General features: G+C 43.3%; 1 protein-coding gene across 1 annotated transcript in view; it reads left to right on the forward strand.

Annotated features, from left to right (window-relative positions):
- LOC140070238 (uncharacterized) overlaps positions 1–26683 on the forward strand; it is a 108355-nt gene that overhangs the window by 48818 nt on the left and 32854 nt on the right. The window contains exons 30-34 of the mRNA XM_072116593.1: positions 1851–7738; positions 8192–8366; positions 9302–9540; positions 11000–11183; positions 12892–13105. Of these exons, the coding sequence (XP_071972694.1) occupies positions 1851–7738; positions 8192–8366; positions 9302–9540; positions 11000–11183; positions 12892–13105 (6700 nt within the window). The remainder of the gene's footprint in view (positions 1–1850; positions 7739–8191; positions 8367–9301; positions 9541–10999; positions 11184–12891; positions 13106–26683) is intronic.

Below are 26683 nucleotides of genomic sequence, written 5' to 3' on the forward strand. Positions count from 1 at the left end.
CCCGTCCCCATATCTTAACGTCTGCCATATTTGGTATTGAACTGCACCTGCAATCTAAACATGCAAAAACTTGCTTGACTTCTACAGTATATGGGAAAGAGATCAAATCTAGACCTCTATGAAGGGCTGGGACAAGGTATTTCAGAGCCCTAAGTGGACACGAACTTGGCTCCCACCCTCCTCCATAAAATTTAGCACAATGACAATAAAAAATAGTTACAACCAGACATACCACATTCATAGAAGACCTTAAGCAAAAGAACGTTTGTGTGCCACATGTATTTATTTGGGTTCATGCACATGGCCCTGGTTATTATGGCTCAATGTATGAGCCTCCTGCCTGAGCTGAAAAATCTAGAGCAGGTCCTATTCCAACCTGAATTTGCGGCTCAGGCAGTACCTTCTCCTGTCATCGGGGCGTGAGCAGAGTCACATGCCAATGATAAACAGACCTCAAACAACTAGCCACAGATCTGTTGTTTGTGGCCTATGATATGCACGCATTCATATACTAAGAAACAATGATAATGCTTCTTAAACTTGGTATGGGTTTAAAGGGATTAACTGGGTTATAATTTTATATATATAAGGCTCTGGGAGATAAAGAAGCTCTCATCACCTTCGGTATCGCTGGAGAGGGTGAGTATCTGTTGTTTATTATTTTATTACCCTCCAGACCCATTTATATATAAAAAAAATATTCTCAGAAATCCCCTTTAAGAAAAGTGACTTAAAAATGTAGTTTTAAGTGAAAAAAAAAACATTTTAACCTCTCCTCTCTGCTAACAACAAACCAGCACCCCACTCTCTTCTGAGAACACACAAGCACACTGACAACATCCAAGCACCCTCTCCCACAATTGAAGCACAAAAGCTTCCCCTCCCCCACTTACAACACACAAACACAGTCCCCTACATACAGCACACTCCCTCTCCCCCACTAATTACAGACACATCCCTCTTTAACAACACACACACTCCCCATCCCTCACTGGCAATAGAGCAAAAGACTCCCACTACCCCAACTAACTACACACTTCCCCTCTCTCCCACTGACATCACACACAATCCTACCTCCCCCACTGACTACACACACATCAGTTACCTCTTATTTCCTGTTTCCTCTCCAAGATTTTTCTCTCACTACGTGGGGAGGGTCTCTTGCAGCTGGAGGAAGGGTGATCACCTCTCCAGCTCCTAACTAGGATACTGTTACATGAAGATAGGGGTGGGGTTGCCAGAACAGTATTGAACAGAGGACAATCACCAGCACTAGAGGTCAGGCCTGCAGTGCAGATCCAACTTACAAGAATAATATATGTGTCACTAACAGGATAGAGGACAGGGGATAAATAAACACCTCAATTCCTGTGATAAAAAGATATTGGGGCTCATTTTCGTCGGACGCATTTTCGCCGGGTTTCCTGACGATTTCCGTTTTGAGGCAAATTTCCCACTGGATTTTGGCGCACGGGATCGGATTTTGGCACATCAGCGCCGGCTTGCACGCGACAGTAATCGGGGGCCTGCCGTCGGACAATGCGCAGGAGTGATCATTTAGAATTGTGTCGCAAGGCACGCGCTTACAAGCACCAGGAAGAAGCAGGTGAACTCCGGCGGACCTCGCCGCAGAAGCGACGGATGCAGGAACTTTGGCGCACAATCTTAGTGAATCACGGCAGACCCGAATCCTCATAGGACAACGCACCGTAGAATCGCGACAGGACCGGGTAAGTAAATGTGCCCCATTAAGTCAGATATATTCTTTTGTATGATGAAAGTCCATAATTGTTGATTAACATATATATTTATATATTTTTTTTAATTTTTTCTATTTTATAATTTCACAGCATTGTCAACCACCTCAACTACTATTACTACAACAATAGGTTCTACACCAGAAATCACTACCCCTACAACAACAAGCACAACAACAACTACAACACGTACTTCTTCACCAACTACAGTTTGTCAAGAAGTTTGTGAATGGAAAGGATATTTTAATTTACATAATGTTACCTTGGGAACCAGTGGAGGAGATTTTGAAAATCTTGATCTAATAAGAAATGCTGGTATAAAAATATGTGCCAAGCCCAAAAAAATTGAATGCAGGCCAATAGCTCAAAATGCTGAAGATCAAAAAAAAATATGTACATTAGATGAAGGTTTAATATGTGAGAATAAGCATCAATTTACAAATTTTCTTACCTGCTATGATTATGAAGTCAGGTACTATTGCTGTGAGACTTACTGCGGAAGTACAGTCATAAAAACCACAGCTCCAACGACCAGAACCCGGACAACTTCAACTACCACAACTCCCATTACACGAACCTCAACATCTACAACAATCACAAGCTCATCAACACAAACAACCGCGACAACCGTCACAACACCCACAACTTTAAGTAGTTTGATTACTTCATCCCCAACTTCCAATGTCACAGTTATTATATTCCCTGTTACATGTACGCCAAGGTGTTACCTAACAAATTGGCTAAGTATGCATAAGCCAACAAATGGGACTTCTGGAGGTGAATTTGAAAACTTTGAATCAACTTTGAAGTCTAATTTTCAGAACTGTACTGTTCCAGTTGAAATTGAATGTCGTGTTCATTCCTCTTTGGAAAACCCAACCGTGAAGCAGAATATAACATGTGATTTAACAAAAGGATTAATATGTCGCAATGCTAATCAAATCTCCAAACAATGCTTTGACTATGAAGTACGCTATGTATGCTGTGATGATGTAAGGCATTGTCCTTCAACTGCATCTACTAAAATTACCTCACCAAGTACTAAAACTACTATAAAAAGCACTCCATATACTTTATCTACCACTGTGTCAACAATTACTCCATTAACTACAGTTCCTAGCTCAACAACATTAACAAGTATTACAACAAAAACAAGTCCTTCTTCTACAACACCAACAACTACTCCATCAACTACAGTTTATACATTCACAACATCAAGTACTAAAACTACAACAAGAACTACTCCACCGTCTACCACTGCATTAACAACTACTTCTTCATCTACCACAGCATCAACAACTATTCCATCTACTACCACTACATCAATAACTACTCCATCAACTACCACTACATTAACAACTACTACTGCATCAACAACTACTCCATCAACAACAGTTTCTACTTCAACAAGTACTTCAACTACAACAAAAACTATCCCTCCATCTACCACCCCATTGACAACTACTCCTCCATCTACCACTACATCAACAACTACTCCATCAACTACAGTTTCTACTTCAACAAGTACTACAACTACAACAAAAACTACTTCTCCATCTACCACTGCATTAACAACTACTCCTTCATCTACCACCGCATCAACAACTACTCCATCAACTACTACTGCATCAACAACTACTCCATCAACTACAGTTTCTACTTCAACAAGTACTACAGTTACAACAAAAACTATCCCTCCATCTACCACTCCATTGACAACTACTCCTCCATCTACCACTAAATCAATAACTACTCCATCAACTACTTCTGCATCAACAACTACTCCATCAACTACTACTGCATCAACAACTACTCCATCAACTACAGTTTCGACTTCAAAAAGTACTTCAGCTACAACAATAACTACTCCTCCATCCACCACTGAATTAACAACTACTCCATCAACTACCACTGCATCAATAACTACTCCATCAACTACCACTGCATCATTAACTACTCCATCAACTACCACTGCATCAACAACTACTCCATCAACTACAGTTTCAACTTCAACAAGTACTTCAGCTACAACAATAACTACTCCTCCATCCACCACTGAATTAACAACTACTCCTTTATCTACCACTGCATCAACAACTACTCCATCAACTACCACTGCATCAACAACTACTCCATCAACTACTACTGCATCAACAACTACTCCATCAACAACAGTTTCTACTTCAACAAGTACTACAGTTACAACAAAAACTATCCCTCCATCTACCACTCCATTGACAACTACTCCTCCATCTACCACTACATCAATAACTACTCCATCAACTACTACTGCATCAACAACTACTCCATCAACTACCACTGCATCAACATCTACTCCATCAACTACTACTGCATCAACAACTACTCCATCAACTACAGTTTCAACTTCAACAAGTACTTCAGCTACAACAATAACTACTCCTCCATCCACCACTGAATTAACAACTACTCCTTTATCTACCAATGCATCAACAACTACTTCATCAACTACCACTGCATCATTAACTACTCCATCAACTGCCACTGGATCAACAACTACTCCATCAACTACAGTTTCGATTTCAACAAGTACTTCAGCTACAACAATAACTACTCCTCCATCCACCACTGAATTAACAACTACTCCTTTATCTACCACTGCATCAACAGCTACTCCATCAACTACCACTGCATCAACAACTACTCCATCAACTACCACTGCATCAACAACTACTCCATCAACTACTACTGCATCAACAACTACTCCATCAACAACAGTTTCTACTTCAACAAGTACTACAGTTACAACAAAAACTATCCCTCCATCTACCACTCCATTGACAACTACTCCTCCATCTACCACTACATCAATAACTACTCCATCAACTACTACTGCATCAACAACTACTTCATCAACTACCACTGCATCAACATCTACTCCATCAACTACAGTTTCGACTTCGACAAGTACTTCAGCTACAACAATAACTACTCCTCCATCCACCACTGAATTAACAACTACTCCTTTATCTACCACTGCATCAACAACTACTCCATCAACTACCACTGCATCAACAACTACTCCATCAACTACTACTGCATCAACAACTACTCCATCAACTACAGTTTCGACTTCAACAAGTACTTCAGCTACAACAATAACTACTCCTCCATCCACCACTGAATTAACAACTACTTCTTTATCTACCACTGCATCAACAACTACTCCATCAACTACCACTGCATCAACAACTACTCCATCAACTACCACTGCATCAACAACTACTCCATCAACTACCACTGCATCAACAACTACTCCATCAACTACAGTTTCGACTTCAACAAGTACTACCGCTACAACAACAATAACTACTCCTCCATCCACCACTGAATTAACAACTACTCCTTTATCTACCACTGCATCAACAACTACTCCATCAACTACCACTGCACTAACAAGTACTTCTTCAGCAACTACTCCATCAACTACAGTTTCTACTTCAACAAGTACTACAGCTATAACAGAAACTACTTCTCCATCTACCACTACATTAACAACTACTCCTTCATCTACCACCGCATCAACAACTACTCCATCTACTACCACTCCATCAACTACTACTGCATCAACAACTACTCCATCAACTACAGTTTCTACTTCAACAAGTACTACAACTACAACAAAAACTACTCCTCCACCTACCACTGCATCAACAACTACTCCATCAACTACCACTGCATCAACAACTACTCCATCAATTACTACTGTATCAACAACTACTCCATCAACTACTACTTCATCAACAACTACTCCATCAACTACAGTTTCTACTTCAACAAGTATCCCTCCATCTACCACTCCATTGACAACTACTCCTCCATCTACCACTACATCATTAACTACTCCATCAACTACCACTGCATCAACAACTACTCCTTCATCTACCACCGCATCAACAACTACTCCATCTACTACCACTCCATCAACTACTGCTGCATCAACAACTACTCCATCAACTACAGTTTCTATTTCAACAAGTTCTACAACTACAACAAAAACTACTCCTCCACCTACCACTGCATTGACTACTACTCCTTTATCTACCACCGCATCAACAACTACTCCATCAATTACTACTGTATCAACAAGTACTCCATCAACTACAGTTTCTACTTCAACAAGTATCCCTCCATCTACCACTCCATTGACAACTACTCCTCCATCTACCACTACATCATTAACTACTCCTTCAACTACCACTGCATCAACAACTACTCCTTCATCTACCACCGCATCAACAACTACTCCATCTACTACCACTCCATCAACTACTGCTGCATCAACAACTACTCCATCAACTACAGTTTCTATTTCAACAAGTTCTACAACTACAACAAAAACTACTCCTCCACCTACCACTGCATTGACTACTACTCCTTTATCTACCACCGCATCAACAACTACTCCATCAACTACTACCGTATCAACAACTACTCCATCAACTACTACTGCATCAACAACTACTCCATCTACTACCACTCCATCAACTACTACTGCATCAACAACCACTCCACCGACTACAGTTTCTACTTCAACAAGTAGTACAGCTACAACAAAAACTGTCCCTCCATCTACCACTCCATTAACAACTACTCCTCCATCTACCACTGCATCAACAACTACACCATCAACTACTACTGTATCAACAACTACTCCATCAACTACTACTGCATCAACAACTACTCCATCAACTACCACTGCATTAACAACGACTCCAACAACTATTACTGAATCAACTACTCCATCAACTACCACTGCACTAACAACTACTACTGCATCAACTACTCCATCAACTCCAGTTTCTACTTCAACAAGTACTACAGCTACAACAAAAACTATCCCTCCATCTACCACTCCATTGACAACTACTCCTCCATCTACCACTACATCAACAACTACTCCATCAACTACCACTGCATCAACAACTACTCCATCAACTACAGTTTCTACTTCAACAAGTACTACAGCTACAACAATAACTATTCCTCCATCCACCACTAAATTAACAACTACTCCTCCAATTACCACCGCATCAACAGCTACTCCATCTACTACCACTCCATCAACTACTACTGCATCAACAACTACTCCATCAACTACACTTTCTATTTCAACAAGTACTACAACAAAAACTACTCCTCCACCTACCACTGCATTGACTACTACTCCTTTATCTACCACTGCATCAACAACTACTCCATCAACTACTACTGTATCAACAACTACTCCATCAACTACCACTGCATTAACAACGACTCCATCAACTACTCCATCAACTCCAGGTTCTACTTCAACAAGTACTACAGCTACAACAAAAACTATCCCTCCATCTACCACTCCATTGACAACTACTCCTCCATCTACCACTACATCAACATCTACTCCATCTACCACTACATCAGGGACAACTCCTTTGTCTACCACTGCATCAACAACTCCTTCATCAACTACAGCCTCTACTTCCACAACAGAAACAAGCACTGCAAGTACAACAAAAACTACGACTACATTTACCACTTCATCAACAAGTACAACGTCAAGTACATCTTCTACTTCCACAACATCATCAAGTACTACAAGTACAACAAAAACTACAACTCCATCCACCACTTCATCAACTACTAAGTCAAGTACAGCTTCTACTTCTACATCATCAAGTACTGCAAGTACAACAAAAACTACAACTCCATCCACCACTTCATCAACTACTAAGTCAAGTACAGCTTCTACTTCTACATCATCAAGTACTGCAAGTACAACAAAAACTACAACTCCATCCACCACTTCATCAACTACTAAGTCAAGTACAGCTTCTACTTCTACATCATCAAGTACTGCAAGTACAACAAAAACTACTACTCCATCTACTACTAAGTCAACTACAAAATCGACAACCTATTCAACCCAACTTACAACAACAGGAGGCTGTGTTGGAAGAAAGGTGACTACCTTGGAAAATATGTGTTTGTATGTGTTTTATAAATTGTTTATATAGAGAGAGAGAGCAAAACAAATGATACAGTTATAAAATTCATTTTAATTTTGTGTTAATTAATTCTCTGGGCATTACTGACAGGCGCTGCCACCTCCTAGATATACTCATACAGTACATCCGGCATGCAGGAGAGGCAGGGGGGGGGGCATGATACGCAGACACACCCTATAAAATGAGTTTTAATTTAAGGGTAAGGCCACACAGCAGTTTCTGCCAGTTCCTGCAAACAGCCATATTAACATCCATACTTTCAATGGTAGGTGAATAATCCCTCTACTGAATCTCCATATGCCACCAACTACATATGCATACAGAATTAGGCATACAGAATTTTCTATTACATTTTGTTTTTATATGTATAGGCATGAGAAATTACAAGTCCTTTATTGTTTTTTGCAGGTAAATGAGACATGGCTACTCTATCCCTGCTACTATGCGAGATGTTTAGGAAACAATGCGATTATGTTAGAAAGACAGCCTTGTCCTTCTGTAAGAACAAAGTCCTGTGTTACTGGTATGAAACCTACTGTCAGATATTCCGAAGATGGCTGCTGCTATCAAAATGAATGTGAATGTAAGTTATCGGGTAACTTATGTATTTACAATTGTAGAGACTTATTTGATTATTTGCAAGAGGGGGACAACATTTAACATACTAGACCCATAAACCACTTCTGGGCTGGCTCCAGGTTCCAGAAGGCCCCTGGGCGAAAGAAGCTTAGTGGACCCCTCTGCAGTGAACTCACTTGGCACCATTAAAAATTCAGATGCTAAAACTGTCTCCTGTTCCCCCAAATATTCCCTAGTTTATCATCTCAGAGAACTCCCTCATGGTTATTTTATACAATTCCCGCCTCACCCACCATGGATTTTTTATGCACAGACTTATGTGGGCCCCCCCAGCAGCTCTGGGCCCTGGAAATTGCCCAGGTATGTCCAGTGCTGGACCCTGCCCTGAACTTCTTTCTGTGCATTTCTAAAGTGTAACAAGTCTTCATTTATACATGTAATTTTAAAATTCAAGAGACCACCAATGTTTGCAGTATCTCTCCTGCTAACTTGCCAATCGGTGAAAGTCTCAGTGGTGGGACCCTCATGGATCACAAGAACAGGGGTCCGTTGTACCTACATGGTACCCTAAATGAACAGAGCAGGTGGTCAAACATGCGCCATGCTCCATCTTTTTTTTCTTCTGGCATTGGGGCTATATGGTGAGCACATGTTGTGCTCACCGTACCGTGCCTGAGCAAAATAGGCGTCTACTGAGACATATATCCGGCCAGATATATATGCCCACAATAGTCATCTGAATGCCCTCTAACTGCAGAAAAAAAACATTTCTTACTGTAATGGAAGTGAAATGAGGGCTGTAGCGGACACAACTCAGTGAACCCCTGATAACTCCCCTTTCCATTATAGCTACCCAGGGACCCTTGAAAGGAGATTTCAGCTTTGGCAAGTTACTTTATCATTACGATGATCAGATAATTATCTCATGGTTTCTTTCAGGTGTTTGCACTGGATCGTCAGGCAGTTTATATGTGACTTTTGATGGAACTGCCTATAAACATCAGGACTCATGTACAGATGTCCTGGTGCAACAAATTAATGCCACATATGGTGATTTTAGGGTGCTCTTAGATAAGTCCAACTGCACACACGCCTATGGTACAACTTGCATTCTTGCTTTATATATTCAATATAAAGGCCATATCATTAAGCTGTGGATTGCTGATGACACTGTTAAGGTAAGTTTTGTGTTTATTTTAGTCGTGAACTAGAAAGATGTACTCAGTGTAGACTCAGGTTCCTTAGGATCTCCGGAGAAAATTAATCTGGGGGCCCACCTTTTGTTATCCCCCAGGAGATATACTCTAGAAGCCTCCAAATTGGTTTGTTTTTTGGTGTACCTCTGGGGTTCAGTATTTGGTTGTATCGGGGGCCCACCGGAGGATCCTCTGGTACTCTGGTGGGTCAGTCCAACACACTGCATGTTCTGCACATACATTTTTATAGCTATGAAATCATCTTTTTGAGCAAAACACACATGTTTGATTGGACTCCTGACTTTTCTTTGTTTTAAAATTATAACCTTTATCGGGGTTGTCTGTAGAGATGAGCGGACCCAACATTTCACTTAGGGTTCAGATTCAGCCATGCGGTATTGCCGATCTGGCAAATTAACCCCTCTAGCAACTAGCCATGGCTGTGATTGGCCAGGGATACCTAACATTGGGTCCACTCATCTCTAGTTGTCCGGGATTATAACATTTCTATTTACATTTTTTATATATGGAAGGAGGGGGTCTAAGTGAAAAAAAGAACTCCTACTTACCTCTGCACCTGTTCCTATTCTGCCATGGTGGTGACCATCACTGCCAGTTTGTGTTTGAATATAAAAAGGCCAGTGGAACAGAATAGAGAGGCCATTGGGTACATGCTATACACCTGCGCTCCTACTACTGCACAGAAACTCATGTAGTAGCAGGAGGGCAGCTGTAAAGCCATCCCTCTGCTTGTAAAGCTGTAGATGCGTATTACCACTGGGCTCTGTGAGCAAGCACAAATCGGCAGTGACAGAAGCTGCAGGAAAAGCACAGGAGCAGGAGCAAAGGTAGGCATGAGTTTTTTTAAAATTTTAGACATCTTTTAACCATACTTAGAGGACATTTACCATCATATTAACTGATGGTAGATGACTATTATGTACCTACCCGTCCTGTTCCCATGTGTCCCAAGCTTCATTTCTTATATCTTTGTATGGCTGCATTTCTGTACAAAATACATTCGGCTCCACCATAATATAAAGCCAGCTTCGTTCTGAGAGACGGTGATGTCATTGGCTCTCCTCTCAAATCTCACCGGCTCTCTGAACATGACTGGGAAGTCCCTGGATAAAACATAAATTATATTGAGGTGGAGCCTGATGGTGATCTTCAGAGGCTAATTTGCATATCTTATAAACTGATTTTTTAACAGAAATGTGGCCATGCAAAGATATGAGAAATGAAGCTCGGGACACATGGGGACGGGATGGGGAGGTACATAATAGTCATCAACAATCAGGTAATCTGTTGGTACATGCCCTTTAAAAAAATATATAATCCCAGACAACCTCTTTAATATAAGTTAACATGCTTAAATTTGATGCATTGTCACAAATGATATAATGTAAATTTGATCTTTCTGATCCTGTACTTCTTGCAGGTCACATTTGACTACACAAGAGTTTACCCTGATTTTATAAAGGATGACATTGTTATTACCGGCAATAACTTAAAAGTGATAGTAATCATTAGGAGCATAGATGCCTACATCAGTCTGAGTTGTACAATGTTTGAAATAAAGTTGCCCCCATCTCTTTTCACCAACAATACTGAAGGACAATGTGGTAAGTTACGCTACATTGGTGGACGAATTATTTTTTTGTCATATTTTTGGGTATGGTGGAGCAAGGAAACAATCTGGACAGGGGCGTAACTAGGAGAGGCAGGGGCCCACAACAGACTTTTAAATGCCCACTTCACCCTTAAAAAAATTTTTTATTTGTATACTCACACATGAGTTACAAACACAGACATTTATACACTCATATACACACATTTATTAACATATATATATATATATCATATACACACACCATATACACACATACAGTATAAACATATATAACATATCATACACACATGCAAACATTTATACACTCATATATACCTATTTATAAACTTATATATATAAAACATCAGCACACTATAATGAATGAGAAAATCCCCATACACTGCCATACTGTAGAGTGGCAGTATATGGTAGGATCTATCAGACAAGCTAGGGTGAAAGAACCCTAGAGAGTCTGAAAAATCGTAAAAATAAAAAAAAAGGTTAAAAAAAATAATAAAAAAACCTAAAAATTCTAATCCCCTTTCCCTAGAACTGATAAATTTATATATAATAAACAGTAAAAATCATTAGATATCACCGTGCCCGAAAATGCACGATCTATTAAAATATAATAACCTTTTTTCACTGCATTTAACCCTGTAACGGGTTGTAAATGGTAGCATTGAAAATGTCATCAAAAGTCGCCAAAAATGACACCAACTACAGCTCCGTACACGAAAGTATGAAAAAGTTATTAGCACCAGAAGATGGCAAAATTATTTTAAAAAATTTGTACAGGTTTTAATTTTTGTAAATGTATGAAAACATTTTAAAACCTATATAGATTTTGTATCCCCGTAATTTTACCGACCCAAGAATAAAGTAGACATATTATTTGTGGCGCAAAGTGAAAGCCGTAAATCAAAGCCCACAAGAAAACAGCGCAAATGCGTTATTTCACTTTTTTCACTGCATTTGGAATCTTTTTCCCGCTTCCCAGTACACGACATGGTATATTAAATACCATCAGTATGAAGTACAATTTGTTAGACAGAAAACAAGCCATAAAACAGCTCTTTACTTTATAAAGTTATAGAATTTTGAAGGTGGGGAGTGAAAAATGGAAATGAAAAAACAAAAAAGGGCCAGGTTGTTAAGGGGTTAATTACTCATTCACTGTAACATTAATTTGTTGGTGAATATTAAAATGGTTGTCTGGGGATAAAAAGATGGCTGGAAGAAAAAGGGCTTAAAAAAGAATAAAGTACCTTCTCTGGTGCTTCCATTTTCCCATGGTGACACCCATCACTCTAGGCCTCTCTTGGTTGGCCGTCCCGACCACTGCCACGTGTCTGCTGCTGCCTGCACTCCTGTCTTTGTAGGTGCATGTAGTGGTTGGAACAGCACTTCTGGCCTCTGTAAAGAAACGTGGCAGTGCCACAAGTGAATGGCACCGCCGGATGTAGGTGAGTATAAGTAATTTAATGTATTTTAAGCCCCCTACATCATTTTTTTTTTACCCCTGGACAACCCCTTTAATGCATTATATATGAGTATCTTAAATATTTATCTTGCTATATGTACATACATTTTGAGAAAACAATTGATATTGTACCCCACAACAGTCAAGTACAAATCTTCCACAGTAACCTGTAAGGATTAGGTCACATTAAAAAAAAAATTGCTTTTATAGCTTCCTTCATTTATAATCCTTTCTCAAGGTACCTGTTCAAACAACAAGCAAGATGACTGTCGCCTTCCATCTGGAACCATCATCTCTGATTGCTCTGTGATGGCCTCTTATTGGAAGGTTGATTCTTTATCCAAAAAAGACTGTGCTCTTGTTACAGCTACTCCTTCCACTGGTGGGACTTTTCCGGGCCCCCCTATAATAAATTGTACTTTAGCTTCGATATGTTCTATCCTATCCAGCAGGTAAGTAATAATCAGTAACAACAAATGCGAAAAAAAACACTAAATATTATATGTATTGGCTGTATTGTGAACCAAACATACACTGAGAATGCTGTAGCTACACAGATGCAGAAACATATCTTGTTTATTCCCTGAATTGAGTGGTTTTGCTGAAAAAAACAATTCTAAAATTACGATAATGTTTCTCTATCACTCCTGTGGCTGTTTTGCGCTTCTCCTCTTACCCTAATTATGCACTGCTTCAGCCTTGTCCTGCCCAGCATAAGCTGACAATGCGTCATCAATGTGTTGTCCCAGACAGGCAGAAGTAATCAATCATTGCACAATCCCCCTGCTGCTGTGTACGAGTCATCCAGCTCTGGTTGATTAGTCCTGTCTAGACCGTTCAGGCAGCTCCATGTAATGTATTTATGAATGGCAGCCAGCACGCAACCCAGCTTTCCCAGGATCCTGAATTTTATAATTTCTTTTTGAGCAAAATCACTCGGATCAGGGATTAAACAAGATATGTTTCTCAGTGTAGCTACAGCATTCTTAATGTATGTTAGGTTCACAATGCATGAAAACAAGTGGTAGATTTCCTTTAAAGGGAACCTGTCACCAGTGACCTCATTTCACTAAAGACACAATGCTGAAGCCCATCATACCTGCAGTGTATAAATGTCTTTCTGCTTTTTATAAGCATTTGCATTACAATATAATTGTGTGTTATAACATACCTTGCAGCCTGAAAAAATACTGAGGTAGTCACAGGGGGTTGGGCTGTGGTTTGGATGCATTTCAAAATGTAACATGTGACTTGTCTGTGTTACTCACTTCTCAGTTTTTGCCCCCCACTTTTGTGCTCCTGTACAGCTCCTCCCTCCTGCTCCTTCACAGAGCTCACAGCTTGATGAGCTGACATCAGTGGGGAGGGAGGAGCTGTAAAGGAGCAGAAAGATGGAGGCAACCTGGGGCACAGACAATTCACATGTTATTTTTTGAAATGCATCCTAACCAAAGCCCAACCCCTGTGACTACCCCAGGATTTTGTCAGGGTGCAATGTAAGTTATAATACACAATTATAGTGTAATGCAAATGCTTATAAAAGGCAGAGGGGCATTTTTGTACTGCAGGTGTTATGGGCTTCTGCAACCTGTCTTTAGTGAAAATTAGGTCCCTGGTGACAGGTTCCCTTTAACACAACAGTGTATTTTATTTCACATCATTCTATGATACACCAAGGTGATACATATTTTTGTGCAGCCTTTTGTGTACAATGTTACATAGGCTATCTGTATATTGAACTTTTCTTTGTATTTACATAAGCAGGATTGCTATTGTTTAACATCTGATTAGCTTTTTTCTTTTATAAGATAATATAGCCTGAAAAAGGTACCCGAAATATTGAATGTACAGTAAAATATACTGTATCATCTTCAATGTTTCTTGGATCTAGGAAAACTTGGTTTAGTCATTTATGACTGAAGCAGACTTAACCTTGCAATGCTCTCCCAATTTTGTTATTTTATTCAGATTTGAATGGAGAGGTAAGTACTAGAGATGAGCGAACATACTCGTCCGAGCTTGATGCTCGTTCGAGCATTAGCGTACTCGAAACTGCTCGTTGCTCGGACGAATACTTCGCCCGCTCGAGAAAATGGCAGCTCCCGCCGTTTTGCTTTTTGGCGGCCAGAAACAGAGCCAATCACAAGCCAGGAGACTCTGCACTCCACCCAGCATGACGTGGTACCCTTACACGTCGATAGCAGTGGTTGGCTGGCCAGATCAGGTGACCCTGGGATAGACTAGCCGCTGCCCGCGCTGCTCGGATCATTCTGTGTCTGGATGCCGCTAGGGAGAGAGCTGCTGCTGGTCAGGGAAAGCGTTAGGGTGTTCTATTAGAATAGTGTTAGGCAGGAGTGATTCAACAAGAACCCAACAGCCCTTCTTAGCGCTACAATAACGTTATACTTTTTTTTTTTTGTTTGCTTGTGGCTGGGCTTGCTGGCACTAGTAGTGCAGCTAGTACCATATTGTGAGGAATTTGCAGGGGGACTTGCTACCGTTGTGTTTAGCTCTTAGTGACACACATATCCACCTCAAACACCAAAGTGGGAAAATTTATTAGGGGTTTGATTTCAATTAGGCACAGTCTGCCAGTTTCTTTTTATTTTACGTTTATTTTTTCATAACTCAGCGTCATCTCATCAGTGTGCTTTCATACTTGGCTAGAAAATAGCCAAAGGAGAATCCAAACGGCTTACTTACGCCTACAATAGCGTTATATATATTTTATTTCTGGTTGATCTGCTGGTGGCTGTCCTTGCTGCAGTGCATATACTAGCCAATTGTGAGGAATTTGGAGTGAGACTTGCGACCGCTGTGTTTAGCGCTTAGTGACGCACATATCCATCGCAAAGACCGAAGTGGGAAAATTTATTAGGGGTTGGATTTCAATTAGGCACAGTCTGCCATTTCCTTTTTATTTTACGTTTATTTTTTCATAACTCAGCGTCATCTCATCAGTGTGCTTTCATACTTGGCTAGAAAATAGCCAAAGGAGAATCCAAACGGCTTACTTACGCCTACAATAGCGTTATATATATTTTATTTCTGGTTGATCTGCTGGTGGCTGTCCTTGCTGCAGTGCATATACTAGCCAATTGTGAGGAATTTGGAGTGAGACTTGCGACCGCTGTGTTTAGCGCTTAGTGACGCACATATCCATCACAAAGACCGAAGTGGGAAAATTTATTAGGGGTTGGATTTCAATTAGGCACAGTCTGCCATTTCCTTTTTATTTTACGTTTATTTTTTCATAACTCAGCGTCATCTCATCTGGCATAGCAGTGTGCTTTCATACTTGGCTAGAAAATAGCCATAGCAATAGGATAGCATTGTTTGGTTTTAAAAACTAAAAAACACAAAAAAAAAACTAAAAAAAAGTTAAAAAAAAAATTATATAACTATATAACTATAACTATATAAGTTATATAACTTTCATTTTCAAAATGTTTAACCCGAGGGCTAGGGGTAGAGGACGAGGACGAGGGCGGGGACGTGGGCGTCCATCTATTGCAGGGATCAGAGGCCATGGTCCTGGGTGGGGTGAGACACCACCTGCTGATGAGGGAGCAGGGGAACGCCGCAGAGTTACACTCCCTAGGTTCATCATGTCTCAAGTTACTGGGACTCGTGGTAGAGCACTGTTGAGGCCAGAACAGTGCGAACAGGTGATGTCGTGGATTGCCGACAATGCTTCGAGCAATTTGTCCACCAGTCAGTCTTCCACGCAGTCCACCCATGTCACCGAAATCGGCACTCCTCCAGCTCCTGCACCTCAGCCTCCTCCCCCCCAGTCTGCCCCCTCCCAGGAAAATTTGGCATTTGAACCGGCATACTCTGAGGAACTGTTTTCTGGACCCTTCCCACAGTCACAAACCACTTGTCCGGTTGCTGCTGAGCAATTTTCCGATGCCCAGGTTTTCCACCAGTCGCAGTCTGTGGGTGATGATGACCTTCTTGACATAGTGGAAGAAGTGTGTAAAGAGGTGTCCGACGATGAGGAGACACGGTTGTCAGTGGTGAAGTTGTTGTTGTCAGGGCAGGAAGTCCGAGGGGGGAGCAGACTGAGGGATCGGAGGATGATGAGGTGACAGACCCAAGCTGGGTTGAGAGGCCGGGTGAACACAGTGTTTCTGAGACGGAGGAGAGTCCTATAGCAGAACAGGTTGGAAGAGGCAGTGGTGGGGCCAGACGGAGAGGCAGGGCCAGAGCAGGTGCATCAGCGCCAAATGTGTCACGTAGTGAAGCTCCCGTGGCGAGGGCTCCCGCGGCGAGGGCTAGATTTTCAGAAGTCTGGAGGTTCTTTAAGGAAACACCGGATGACCGACGGACTGTGGTGTGCAACCTTTGCCAAACCAGGATCAGCAGGGGTTCCACCACTACTAGCTTAACTACCACCAGTATGCGCAGGCATATGAATGCTAAACACCCAAATCAGTGGCACCAAGCCCGTTCACCTCCGGCCGTGCACACCACTGCTCCTTCCCCTGTGTCAGCTGATAGTCAGCCCCCTGCCCAGGACCCTGGCACAAAAACCCCATCGTCGCCTCCACGATCCTCCACAGCATCCACCAGCGTTCAGCTCTCCATACTCCAGACGCTGGAGCGGAAAAGAAAATATAGTGCAACCCACCCGCACGCCCAAGCCCTTAATGTCCACATCTCCAGATTGCTTAGCCTGGAGATGCTGCCCTATAGGCTAGTAGAGACCGAGGCCTTTCGCAACCTCATGGCGGCGGCCGCCCCTCGGTATTCGGTCCCCAGCCGCCACTACTTTTCCCGATGTGCCGTCCCAGCCCTGCACCAGCACGTGTCAGACAACATCATCCGTGCCCTGACCAACGCCGTTTCTGACAAGGTCCACCTGACCACGGACACGTGGACGAGTGCTGCCGGGCAGGGCCACTATATATCGCTGACGGCACATTGGGTTAACTTGGTGGAGGCTGGGACCGAGTCTGACCCTGGGGCTGGTCATATACTGCCGACGCCGAGGATTGCGGGGCCTACCTCGGTCCAGGTCTCAAAGGCCTACTATGCCTCCTCCTCCTCCCACCCCTCCTCCACCTCCTCCTCCGAACTACCATCCGTGGGCATGGCGCCATCAGTCGCTAGCTCTAGGCACAGCAGCAGTGCCGTCGCTAAGCGACAGCAGGCGGTGCTCAAACTGCTGAGCCTAGGCGATAAAAGGCACACCGCCCAAGAACTATTACAGGGCATCACGGCGCAGACTGATCTGTGGCTGGCACCGCTGAACCTGAAGCCAGGCATGGTTGTGTGTGACAACGGCCGTAACCTGGTGGCGGCTCTGCAACTCGGCAGACTGACACATGTGCCATGCCTGGCCCATGTGTTAAATCTGATAGTTCAGCGTTTCCTCAAGACATACCCCAATCTGTCTGATTTGCTCACGAAGGTGCGCCGCATCTGTGCGCATTTCAGGAAGTCCAGCACAGATGCTGCCACTCTCAGGGCAGCGCAGCGCCGCCTCCAACTGCCCGCTCACCGACTGTTGTGCGACGTGCCCACGAGGTGGAATTCAACATTAACCATGTTATCTAGAGTTTACCAGCAGCGCAGAGCGATTGTAGACTGCCAGATGTCAACTTCCACCAGAACTGGTAGTCAGGTCAGTCAGCTTCCTCAAGTCTACAATGAGGAGTGGACGTGGATGTCTGATATCTGTCAGGTGCTGAGTAACTTTGAGGAGTCAACACAGATGGTCAGTGGCGATGCCGCCATCATCAGCCTCACCATCCCGCTGCTTGGCCTGTTGAAAAACTCTCTGATCAGCATGAAGTCGGAAGCTTTGCGCTCGTCACAAGAGACGGGGGAAGAAGATTCCCTTGTTGATAGCCAAAGCACCCTCAGGTCTGTTTCTCAGCGCATATCGGAGGAGGTGGAGGAGGATGAGGAGGAAGAGGAGGAGAATGTTGGCGAGACACAAGCGGGGAGCATTGCTCAGACCTTCACTGTTCAGCGTGTATGGGCAGAAGAAGAGGAGTTGGAGGAGGAGGAGATGGACAGTCAGGCCAGTGAGGGGAGTGAATTCTTGAGAGTTGGGACTCTGGCGCATATGGCAGATTTCATGCTAGGCTGCCTATCCCGTGACCCTCGCGTTCAAAGAATTTATTCCAGCACCGATTACTGGGTATTCACTCTCCTGGACCCACGGTACAAGCAAAATCTTTCCACTCTCATCCCTGGAGAGGAAAGGAGTGTGAGAATGCATGAATACCAGCAGGCCCTGGTGCACAAGCTGAAACAGTATTTCCCTTCTGACAGCTCTAGCGGCAGAGTGCGTAGTTCTGCGGGACAAGTAGCGAGGGAGAGTAGGCGAGCAGGCAGCTTGTCCAGCACTGGCAAGAGTACGCTTTACAAGGCTTTTGCCAGCTTTATGTCACCCCAGCAAGACACTGTCACCTGTCCCCAGTCTCGGCAGAGTGGGGCTGATCTTTACAGAAAGATGGTGAGGGAGTACGTAGCTGACCATACCATCGTCCTAAATGATCACACAGCTCCCTACAACTACTGGGTTTCAAAGCTGGACATGTGGCACGAACTGGCGCTGTACGCCTTGGAGGTTCTTGCCTGCCCTGCCGCTAGCGTCTTGTCCGAGCGGGTTTTCAGTGCAGCTGGTGGCATCATCACCGATAAGCGTACACGCCTGTCGACTGACAGCGCTGACAGGCTGACGCTTATTAAGATGAATAAAGCCTGGATTTCTCATAATTTCCAATCTCCACCAGGTGATGGAAGCTCAACCTGAATAATTTATGCACTCCTCCTCCTCCTCATTTTCCTCCTTCTCCTCCTCTTTGTACACTAAAGCAGAGGAAACTGGCTATTTTTTGACAGGGCCCACTGGCTCTAGCTATAGTACTTTATGCATTTAATTTTTCTGGAGGGCCACCTACCCGGTCCTCTGTTTTAAACAATTTTTGGGAGTGCCACATACAGGCACTCAATCTATTCCATTTTTCTGGAGGGCCACCTACCTGCTCCTCTGGTTTGAAAACTTTTTTGGACTGCCACATACAGGCACTCAATCTATTTCATTTTTCTGGAGGGCCACCTACCTGCTCCTCTGGTTTGAAAACTTTTTTGGACTGCCACATACAGGCACTCAATCTATTCCATTTTTCTGGAGGGCCACCTACCTGCTCCTCTGGTTTGAAAAATTTTTTGGACTGCCACATACAGACACTATCCAAATTAAATTGTCTCCATAGCAGCCTCCACACGTTGTCTCCATTGCTACCTCCAAAAGTCGTCCATATAGCTGCCTCCATACATCGTCCCCTTATCAAACGAGGTGTGTCAGGCAGAAATTTGGGTTGTTTTCATGGATTCCACATCAAAGTTGTTAACTTTGTCGCCACCCTGCTGTGTTATCCACAAAATATACTGGCAAACTTTTACCATTTAGGGATATTATCTCAGCGCTTCTTGCGCATCTGTTTACATTCCCTTCATCCGCCATATCCCAAACTTATAAGAACGCTACTACACTTAACTTGGTGCAGGTTGGGACCGAGTCTGACCCTGGGGCTGGTCATATACTGCAGACGCCGAGGATTGCGGGGCCTACCTCGGTCCAGGTCTCAAAGGCCTACTATACCTCCTCCTCCTCCCACCCCTCCTCCACCGAATTACCATCCGTGGCCATGGCGCCATCAGTCGGTAGCTCTAGGCACAGCAGCAGTGCCGTCGCTAAGCGACAGCAGGCGGTGCTCAAACTGCTGAGCCTAGGCGATAAAAGGCACACCGCCCAAGAGCTATTACAGGGCATTCCACATCAAACTTGTTAACTTTGTCGCCACCCTGCTGTGTAATCCCCAAAATATACTGGCAAACTTTTATCATTTACCGATATTATTTCAGCGCTTCTTGCGCATCTGTTTACATTCCCCTCACCCGCCATATCCCAAACTTATAAGAACGCTACTACACTTGATCTTATACAAAAGGTTCTTAGAAGTGCTGTTTGGGGAGTAGCCTAGAGACAGGGGCTTGGATTGGCGAAAGCTCGCCTGGCAGCGGAGCGCCAGCTCCATGCCAAGATCCAACTAACATAGTTTTAACTGCAGCACCTTTAATCTACTACTAGTTCACTGCCTCCATATATGGTCCCCTTATCAAACGAGCTGTGTCAGGCAGAATTTTGGGTTGTTTTCATGGCTTCCACATCAAACTTGTTAACTTTGTCGCCACCCTGCTGTGTAATCCCCAAAATATACTGGCAAACTTTTATCATTTACCGATATTATTTCAGCGCTTCTTGCGCATCTGTTTACATTCCCCTCACCCGCCATATCCCAAACTTATAAGAACGCTACTACACTTGATCTTATACAAAAGGTTCTTAGAAGTGCTGTTTGGGGAGTAGCCTAGAGACAGGGGCTTGGATTGGCGAAAGCTCGCCTGGCAGCGGAGCGCCAGCTCCATGCCAAGATCCAACGAACATAGTTTTAACTGCAGCACCTTTAATCTACTACTAGTTCACTGCCTCCATACATGGTCCCCTTATCAAACGAGCTGTGTCAGGCAGAATTTTGGGTTGTTTTCATGGCTTCCAAATCAAACTTGTTAACTTTGTCGCCACCCTGCTGTGTAATCCCCAAAATATACTGGCAAACTTTTATCATTTACCGATATTATTTCAGCGCTTCTTGCGCATCTGTTTACATTCCCCTCACCCGCCATATCCCAAACTTATAAGAACGCTACTACACTTGATCTTATACAAAAGGTTCTTAGAAGTGCTGTTTGGAGAGTAGCCTAGAGACAGGGGCTTGGATTGGCGAAAGCTCGCCTGGCAGCGGAGCGCCAGCTCCATGCCAAGATCCAACTAACATAGTTTTAACTGCAGCACCTTTAATCTACTACTAGTTCACTGCCTCCATACATGGTCCCCTTATCAAACGAGCTGTGTCAGGCAGAATTTTGGGTTGTTTTCATGGCTTCCATGTTAACTTTGTCGCCACCCTGCTGTGTAATCCACAAAATATACTGGCAAACTTTTATCATGTACCGATATTATTTGAGCGCTTCTTGCTCACCTCCTTTGGTTCCTCTCTGCCACCCATTGGTTTGAAGCCTGAGTCCATTTAGGGTATGTCGCCATGACACTCTCTAGCCTGCTGCCGCTGCCTCTGCATGCCGTCCCCTATAGTGTCAGGGTCAATTATTGGATGTTTTAGATGCTATCTAGCTTCATTCTGTCACTCTGTCATGGCCATGATGTTGCCCATAATTTTGGCATAATGGTGCGATTAAGCAGCCTCAGAGGCATCCATGCATGCTGCCCCTGCTGTTTCCTGTCCATTTCCGTGGTGTTTTTATCCTTTTCTGAGGTTCCCAGGTGTTTGGCCAAGCTTTCCTGTGCAGAGCCTTGGTCCCCTTGAAAAATGCTCGAGTCTCCCATTGACTTCAATGGGGCTCGTTATTCAAGACGAGCACTCGAGCATCGGGAAAAGTTCGTCTCGAATAACGAGTACCCGAGCATTTTAGTGCTCGCTCATCTCTAGTAAGTACCATAGTCATTTTCACCCACTACACTGTTGAATGAACACAGCCCATTCCACTATAAAACAATTCCTGTAAAACCAATGAGGTGTAGACACTTTCTCTGACTTATAGAATTTGTTGGCCTTTCCTCCTCCTTCTGTGACCTTTGTGTCGGTTCCCTACTAGGGTTGCACGATGCACCAAAATCTCGGTACTTATAGGATACTATCAATACCAGGTTTTTGTTACTTTCAGTACTGAATGACTCCTTGTATCTGTCTGCAGAGCAGACATCGCGCAGGGAATCCTTTGCATAGAAATGTCAGGTTAGCGCCAGATCAGGGACCACGTCATCAGGGAAATATCAGAACTGTCCATATATGTATCTCTACATCTCCCTGGGCTTCCCCAAAGAAGACATTGGGCAGGGAATGCTTTGCATAGAAGTGTTGGGTTTGCGGCAGAGCAGGGACTACGTCATCAGGGAGATATCACCATCTGTTCATATATGGATCTCTAAATCTCTTCCAGGGCTTCCCCAGAGCAGACATGGGGCAGGGAATCCTTTGTGTAGAAGTGTCGGGTTTGCGGCAGAGCAGGGAGACATTAGCGAGATATCACCATCTGTCCATATATGGTCTTCACGTCTCCCAGGGCTTCCCCAGACACAAGGTCTCTATTTAATTCAATTAAATAATTTAGATTTTGGATTTGAACCCACAAACTCCATACTCTACCTGCCAAACAGATACAGAATAAAGCTTCAATCCACTAAGCTATGGGGTTAGTGGGTGTCTACGGATTTTATGTAAGCAAGAGCTTCACTGGTACACAGGCTTCATACCTGTGTATATAGAGAGGGATCTTCTCAGACATTACTATTATTGTGATGATTATTATTATTATTATTATTGTTATTATTATTGAGATGATAATTAGTGAGATATTATTATTATTGTTATGGAGATTATTACTGTGGAGATTATGGAGATTATTACTATGGAGATTATTATTATGGAGATTATAATATTTTAAGCATATAATACAGTTAAATTAAATGAAAAGAAATGTATAAGACGAAAAATAAGATCAGTCCATATTGTATCTGTACGCCATCCTTTTTTTTCACATATGCAAAAAAAGATGATGGGTTTCTAATCTACTTCTTCCCCTGCCCAGTTGGTTGCCTAGAAACATTTGAATAAATAACACTGTGCATATTTCATGCGTGTGCCGTCCATTTTTGTGCAGATCCATTGTCTGCACATCTGTGACAAAAATGGACATGTGAACTGACCCATAGGAAACAGTGGGGCACATTTACTTACCCAGTCCTGCGCGTTCCCGGATCCGGAGTGTTCAACGAGAATGAACTCTGCCTCGACATGCTGCATGTGTCGCTCCCCGCTCAGGTTCGCTGTATTTCACCTTGTTCTTCCCAGTCCATGTAAGTGGATGGCTTGCGACACAATTTTAAAGTTAAATCTTTCGCTGCCCCCCCCCCCCTTATTTCTGTTGCATGAAAGCCAGCGCCGATGCGCCAAAATCCAATCGGGTGCTACACATTCCCCTTCTAAATTCCTGTTCCAGCGCAAAGTCCCCGAAAACCTTGGAAAACCCGACGGAAATGTGGCCGTGGGACCCTTAGTAAATAAGCCCCAGTGGTTCAGTTTGCCCTCCGCAAAAAAAGGATAGTACGTGGATATCAAAAACACCCATCTACTTGAGTCCTAAATTATACTCTTTAGCAGGGGTCTCAAACTCGCGGCCCGCGGGCCAACTGCGGCCCGCGGGACAACATTTTGCGGCCCCCACCTGGAAAAGCACCGCCCGCCGTGTATTCACGGCGGCGGTCGGGTCGCGCTGCATGGAGAGGGCTCACGGGCTGAGCCCTCTCCATAGCCGGTAAGTCTTTGCTGCATATTGCAGCAAAGGCTTACTGGTAACACCCGCGATCGGTGCTAGCACCGATCGCGGGTGTTTTTACAGCGTGGGCTGCCGGCAAAGCTGCCGACAGCCTCAAACAGATAGCGGCGCATGGGCGCCGCCATCTTACCTGGGATCGCCGCTCCCCGTGACGTCATCGGGGGGCGGCGATCCGTCTCCATGGTAGCCTCGGGTCTTCCGAAGACCCGAGGCTATTTCGTTTTAACCCCTTCATTACAATGTGCTGATAGCACATTGTAATGAATGAGGAGGAAAATCCCCTTATACTGCCATACTGTAGTATGGCAGTATATGGTAGGATCGATCAGACAACCTAGGGTTAAAGAACCCTAGGGAGTCTGAAAAATAGTATAAATAAAAATAAAAAAAAGTTTTTTAAAAAAAAATTAGAATAAAAAAAAATTAAATTTCAAATCACCCCCCTTTCCCTAGAACTGACATAAATATAAATAAACAGTAAAAATCATAAACACATTAGGTATCGACGCGTCCGAAAATGCCCGATCTATCAAAATATAATAACGTTTTTTACAATGCGTTTTACCCCGTTACGGAAAATAGCGCCCAAAGTCGAAAATGGCACTTTTTTGCCATTTTGAAAAATATAAAAAAATCTATAAAAAGTGATCAAAAGGTCGTACAGTCCTAAAAATGATATCATTGAACATATTATCAAATTTCGCACTGAGCCCCTGACTGGGCTCAGTGCGGTAGGAGCTTGGGACCCCTCGGTGCACAGGACGCGTTCATAGAGAAAACACGTCTCCCAGCTCGGGGCTTTCCTTGCGCTGGGAGACGCCATGACATTTGAATCTGAATAATGATATTTTGTAAGTGCATTTTGTGTGGAAAACTTGATGCGGCCCAGCCTTACCCAGAATCTACCTCCAACGGCCCCCAGGTAAATTGAGTTTGAGACCCCTGCTCTTTAGTATAGTATTTTGTATAAACATCACCTGGACAACCTGAACAACACATTTACTACACTGTCAGCACTAAGTTTGTCCTGGTTACTGATCACATGTGTTTCAATGGAAATGCAAATGTGATCAGACTGAGCCCAGCCCTAAGACGTTTGCATTGCATTTCTAAATGCAATATAAACGCCCGTTGTGACCACACCCTAAACATTCAGATGATACTTTTTTTTCTTTTCTTGAAAGTATCATATAAGTATTGAGTATCGTATCGCCCTCAACATTCTGTTATCGGTGTAACCCTATTCCCTAATACCACTGATATCTAAAAATACAGATCCTCTGGATCGGAGTTTCCATCATTACCGTTTATCATCCAATAATATGAGACAAACCAGAACTAGATTTTCTCTCTCTCTATTTGAGTCATGTTTCCTCTCTCTATTTTCTATGTTGTTATCTTTCTAGGGTCTAGGGTTTCTATGTTTTTATCTAGAACACTTCCTTTCTATATAGGTGGAGTGTACATTTAGTGTGGGATACAAACCAAAGATACAAACATTTGCTACAGTGTACAGTGGACGCTCAGGTTGGGCCGAAACATCCACTGTAAACGGTAACAACTGTTTGTCATAAAGAACTGCAGTATCTACAAGGAGCGCTGCGTAGCCTTTTATTTGGAGTTTATTTTCCATGGTGCAATAGAATTGCTCTAAAGTAAAGGTAGAATGGGTGGTAGGTGGATGTATGGGACGTGAGGATAGCCCTTTTTAAAGCTAATCCTCACGTCCCCGCTATACTTTAATTTTAAAACTTAAATACCCTGTAAATTTGCTTTAGCAGCTACTGGGGCGTGGAGTAGTCGAACAAGAGGCTACACGTCACGGATACGCCACGCCCCAGTAGCCACTTTTTCTCCTCCTACCCTGACATCTTCGGCGTGCACCCCCTCATAGCTGCGTGCCCTTGTCCGGGAAGCCAGAGTTCTGCGCATGCACAGAACAGCCGTCCCGCGGCTGTGCGGCCACTGCTCCGAAGCTGGAGCTACTGCTTTTCGGACGAGGGTGCGCAGCTACGAGGAGTTGCGCGCTGAAGATGTCAGGGTAGGAGGAGCAAAGAGACTACTGGGGCGTTGAGAAGCCGCGACGTGTAGCCTCATGTCCGGCTATTCTACAAACCAGTAGCCGCTTAAGCAAATGACATATTAGGGTATTTAAGTTTTAAAATTATAGCGGGGACGTTAGGATTAGCTCTAAACAGGGCTATCCTCACGTCCCATACATGCATCTAGCACCGTCCTACCTTTATAGGTAGATTCGTGATTGTAGGTTCCATTTAAAGGGAACAATATACAGGACAGGAAGAATATGCGATTCCATACTTTGAACCAACATGTAAAAGATCAAAGGACTAAATCTTATTTATCCATTTCAACTCAAGAAGATCTCCCCTCTAGGGATTTTAAATTTTTTGCAACTAAAGTATCTTATAGCTACAAAAGAGTGGCTGCATCTTACCTTATCAAAATGTGAAATTTGAAAGGGGTGAGGATGATCTTTATGTTTTACTCCTTGTTTTACTCCAAACTGACTCAACTCTAGACAGATAAAAAACCTACATGGGTGAAAAAATAAGAGTTAGGCTGCATTCACCCAT

This window comes from Engystomops pustulosus, chromosome 7 (assembly GCF_040894005.1).
Source record: "Engystomops pustulosus chromosome 7, aEngPut4.maternal, whole genome shotgun sequence".
NCBI classification, from domain to species: domain Eukaryota; kingdom Metazoa; phylum Chordata; class Amphibia; order Anura; family Leptodactylidae; genus Engystomops; species Engystomops pustulosus.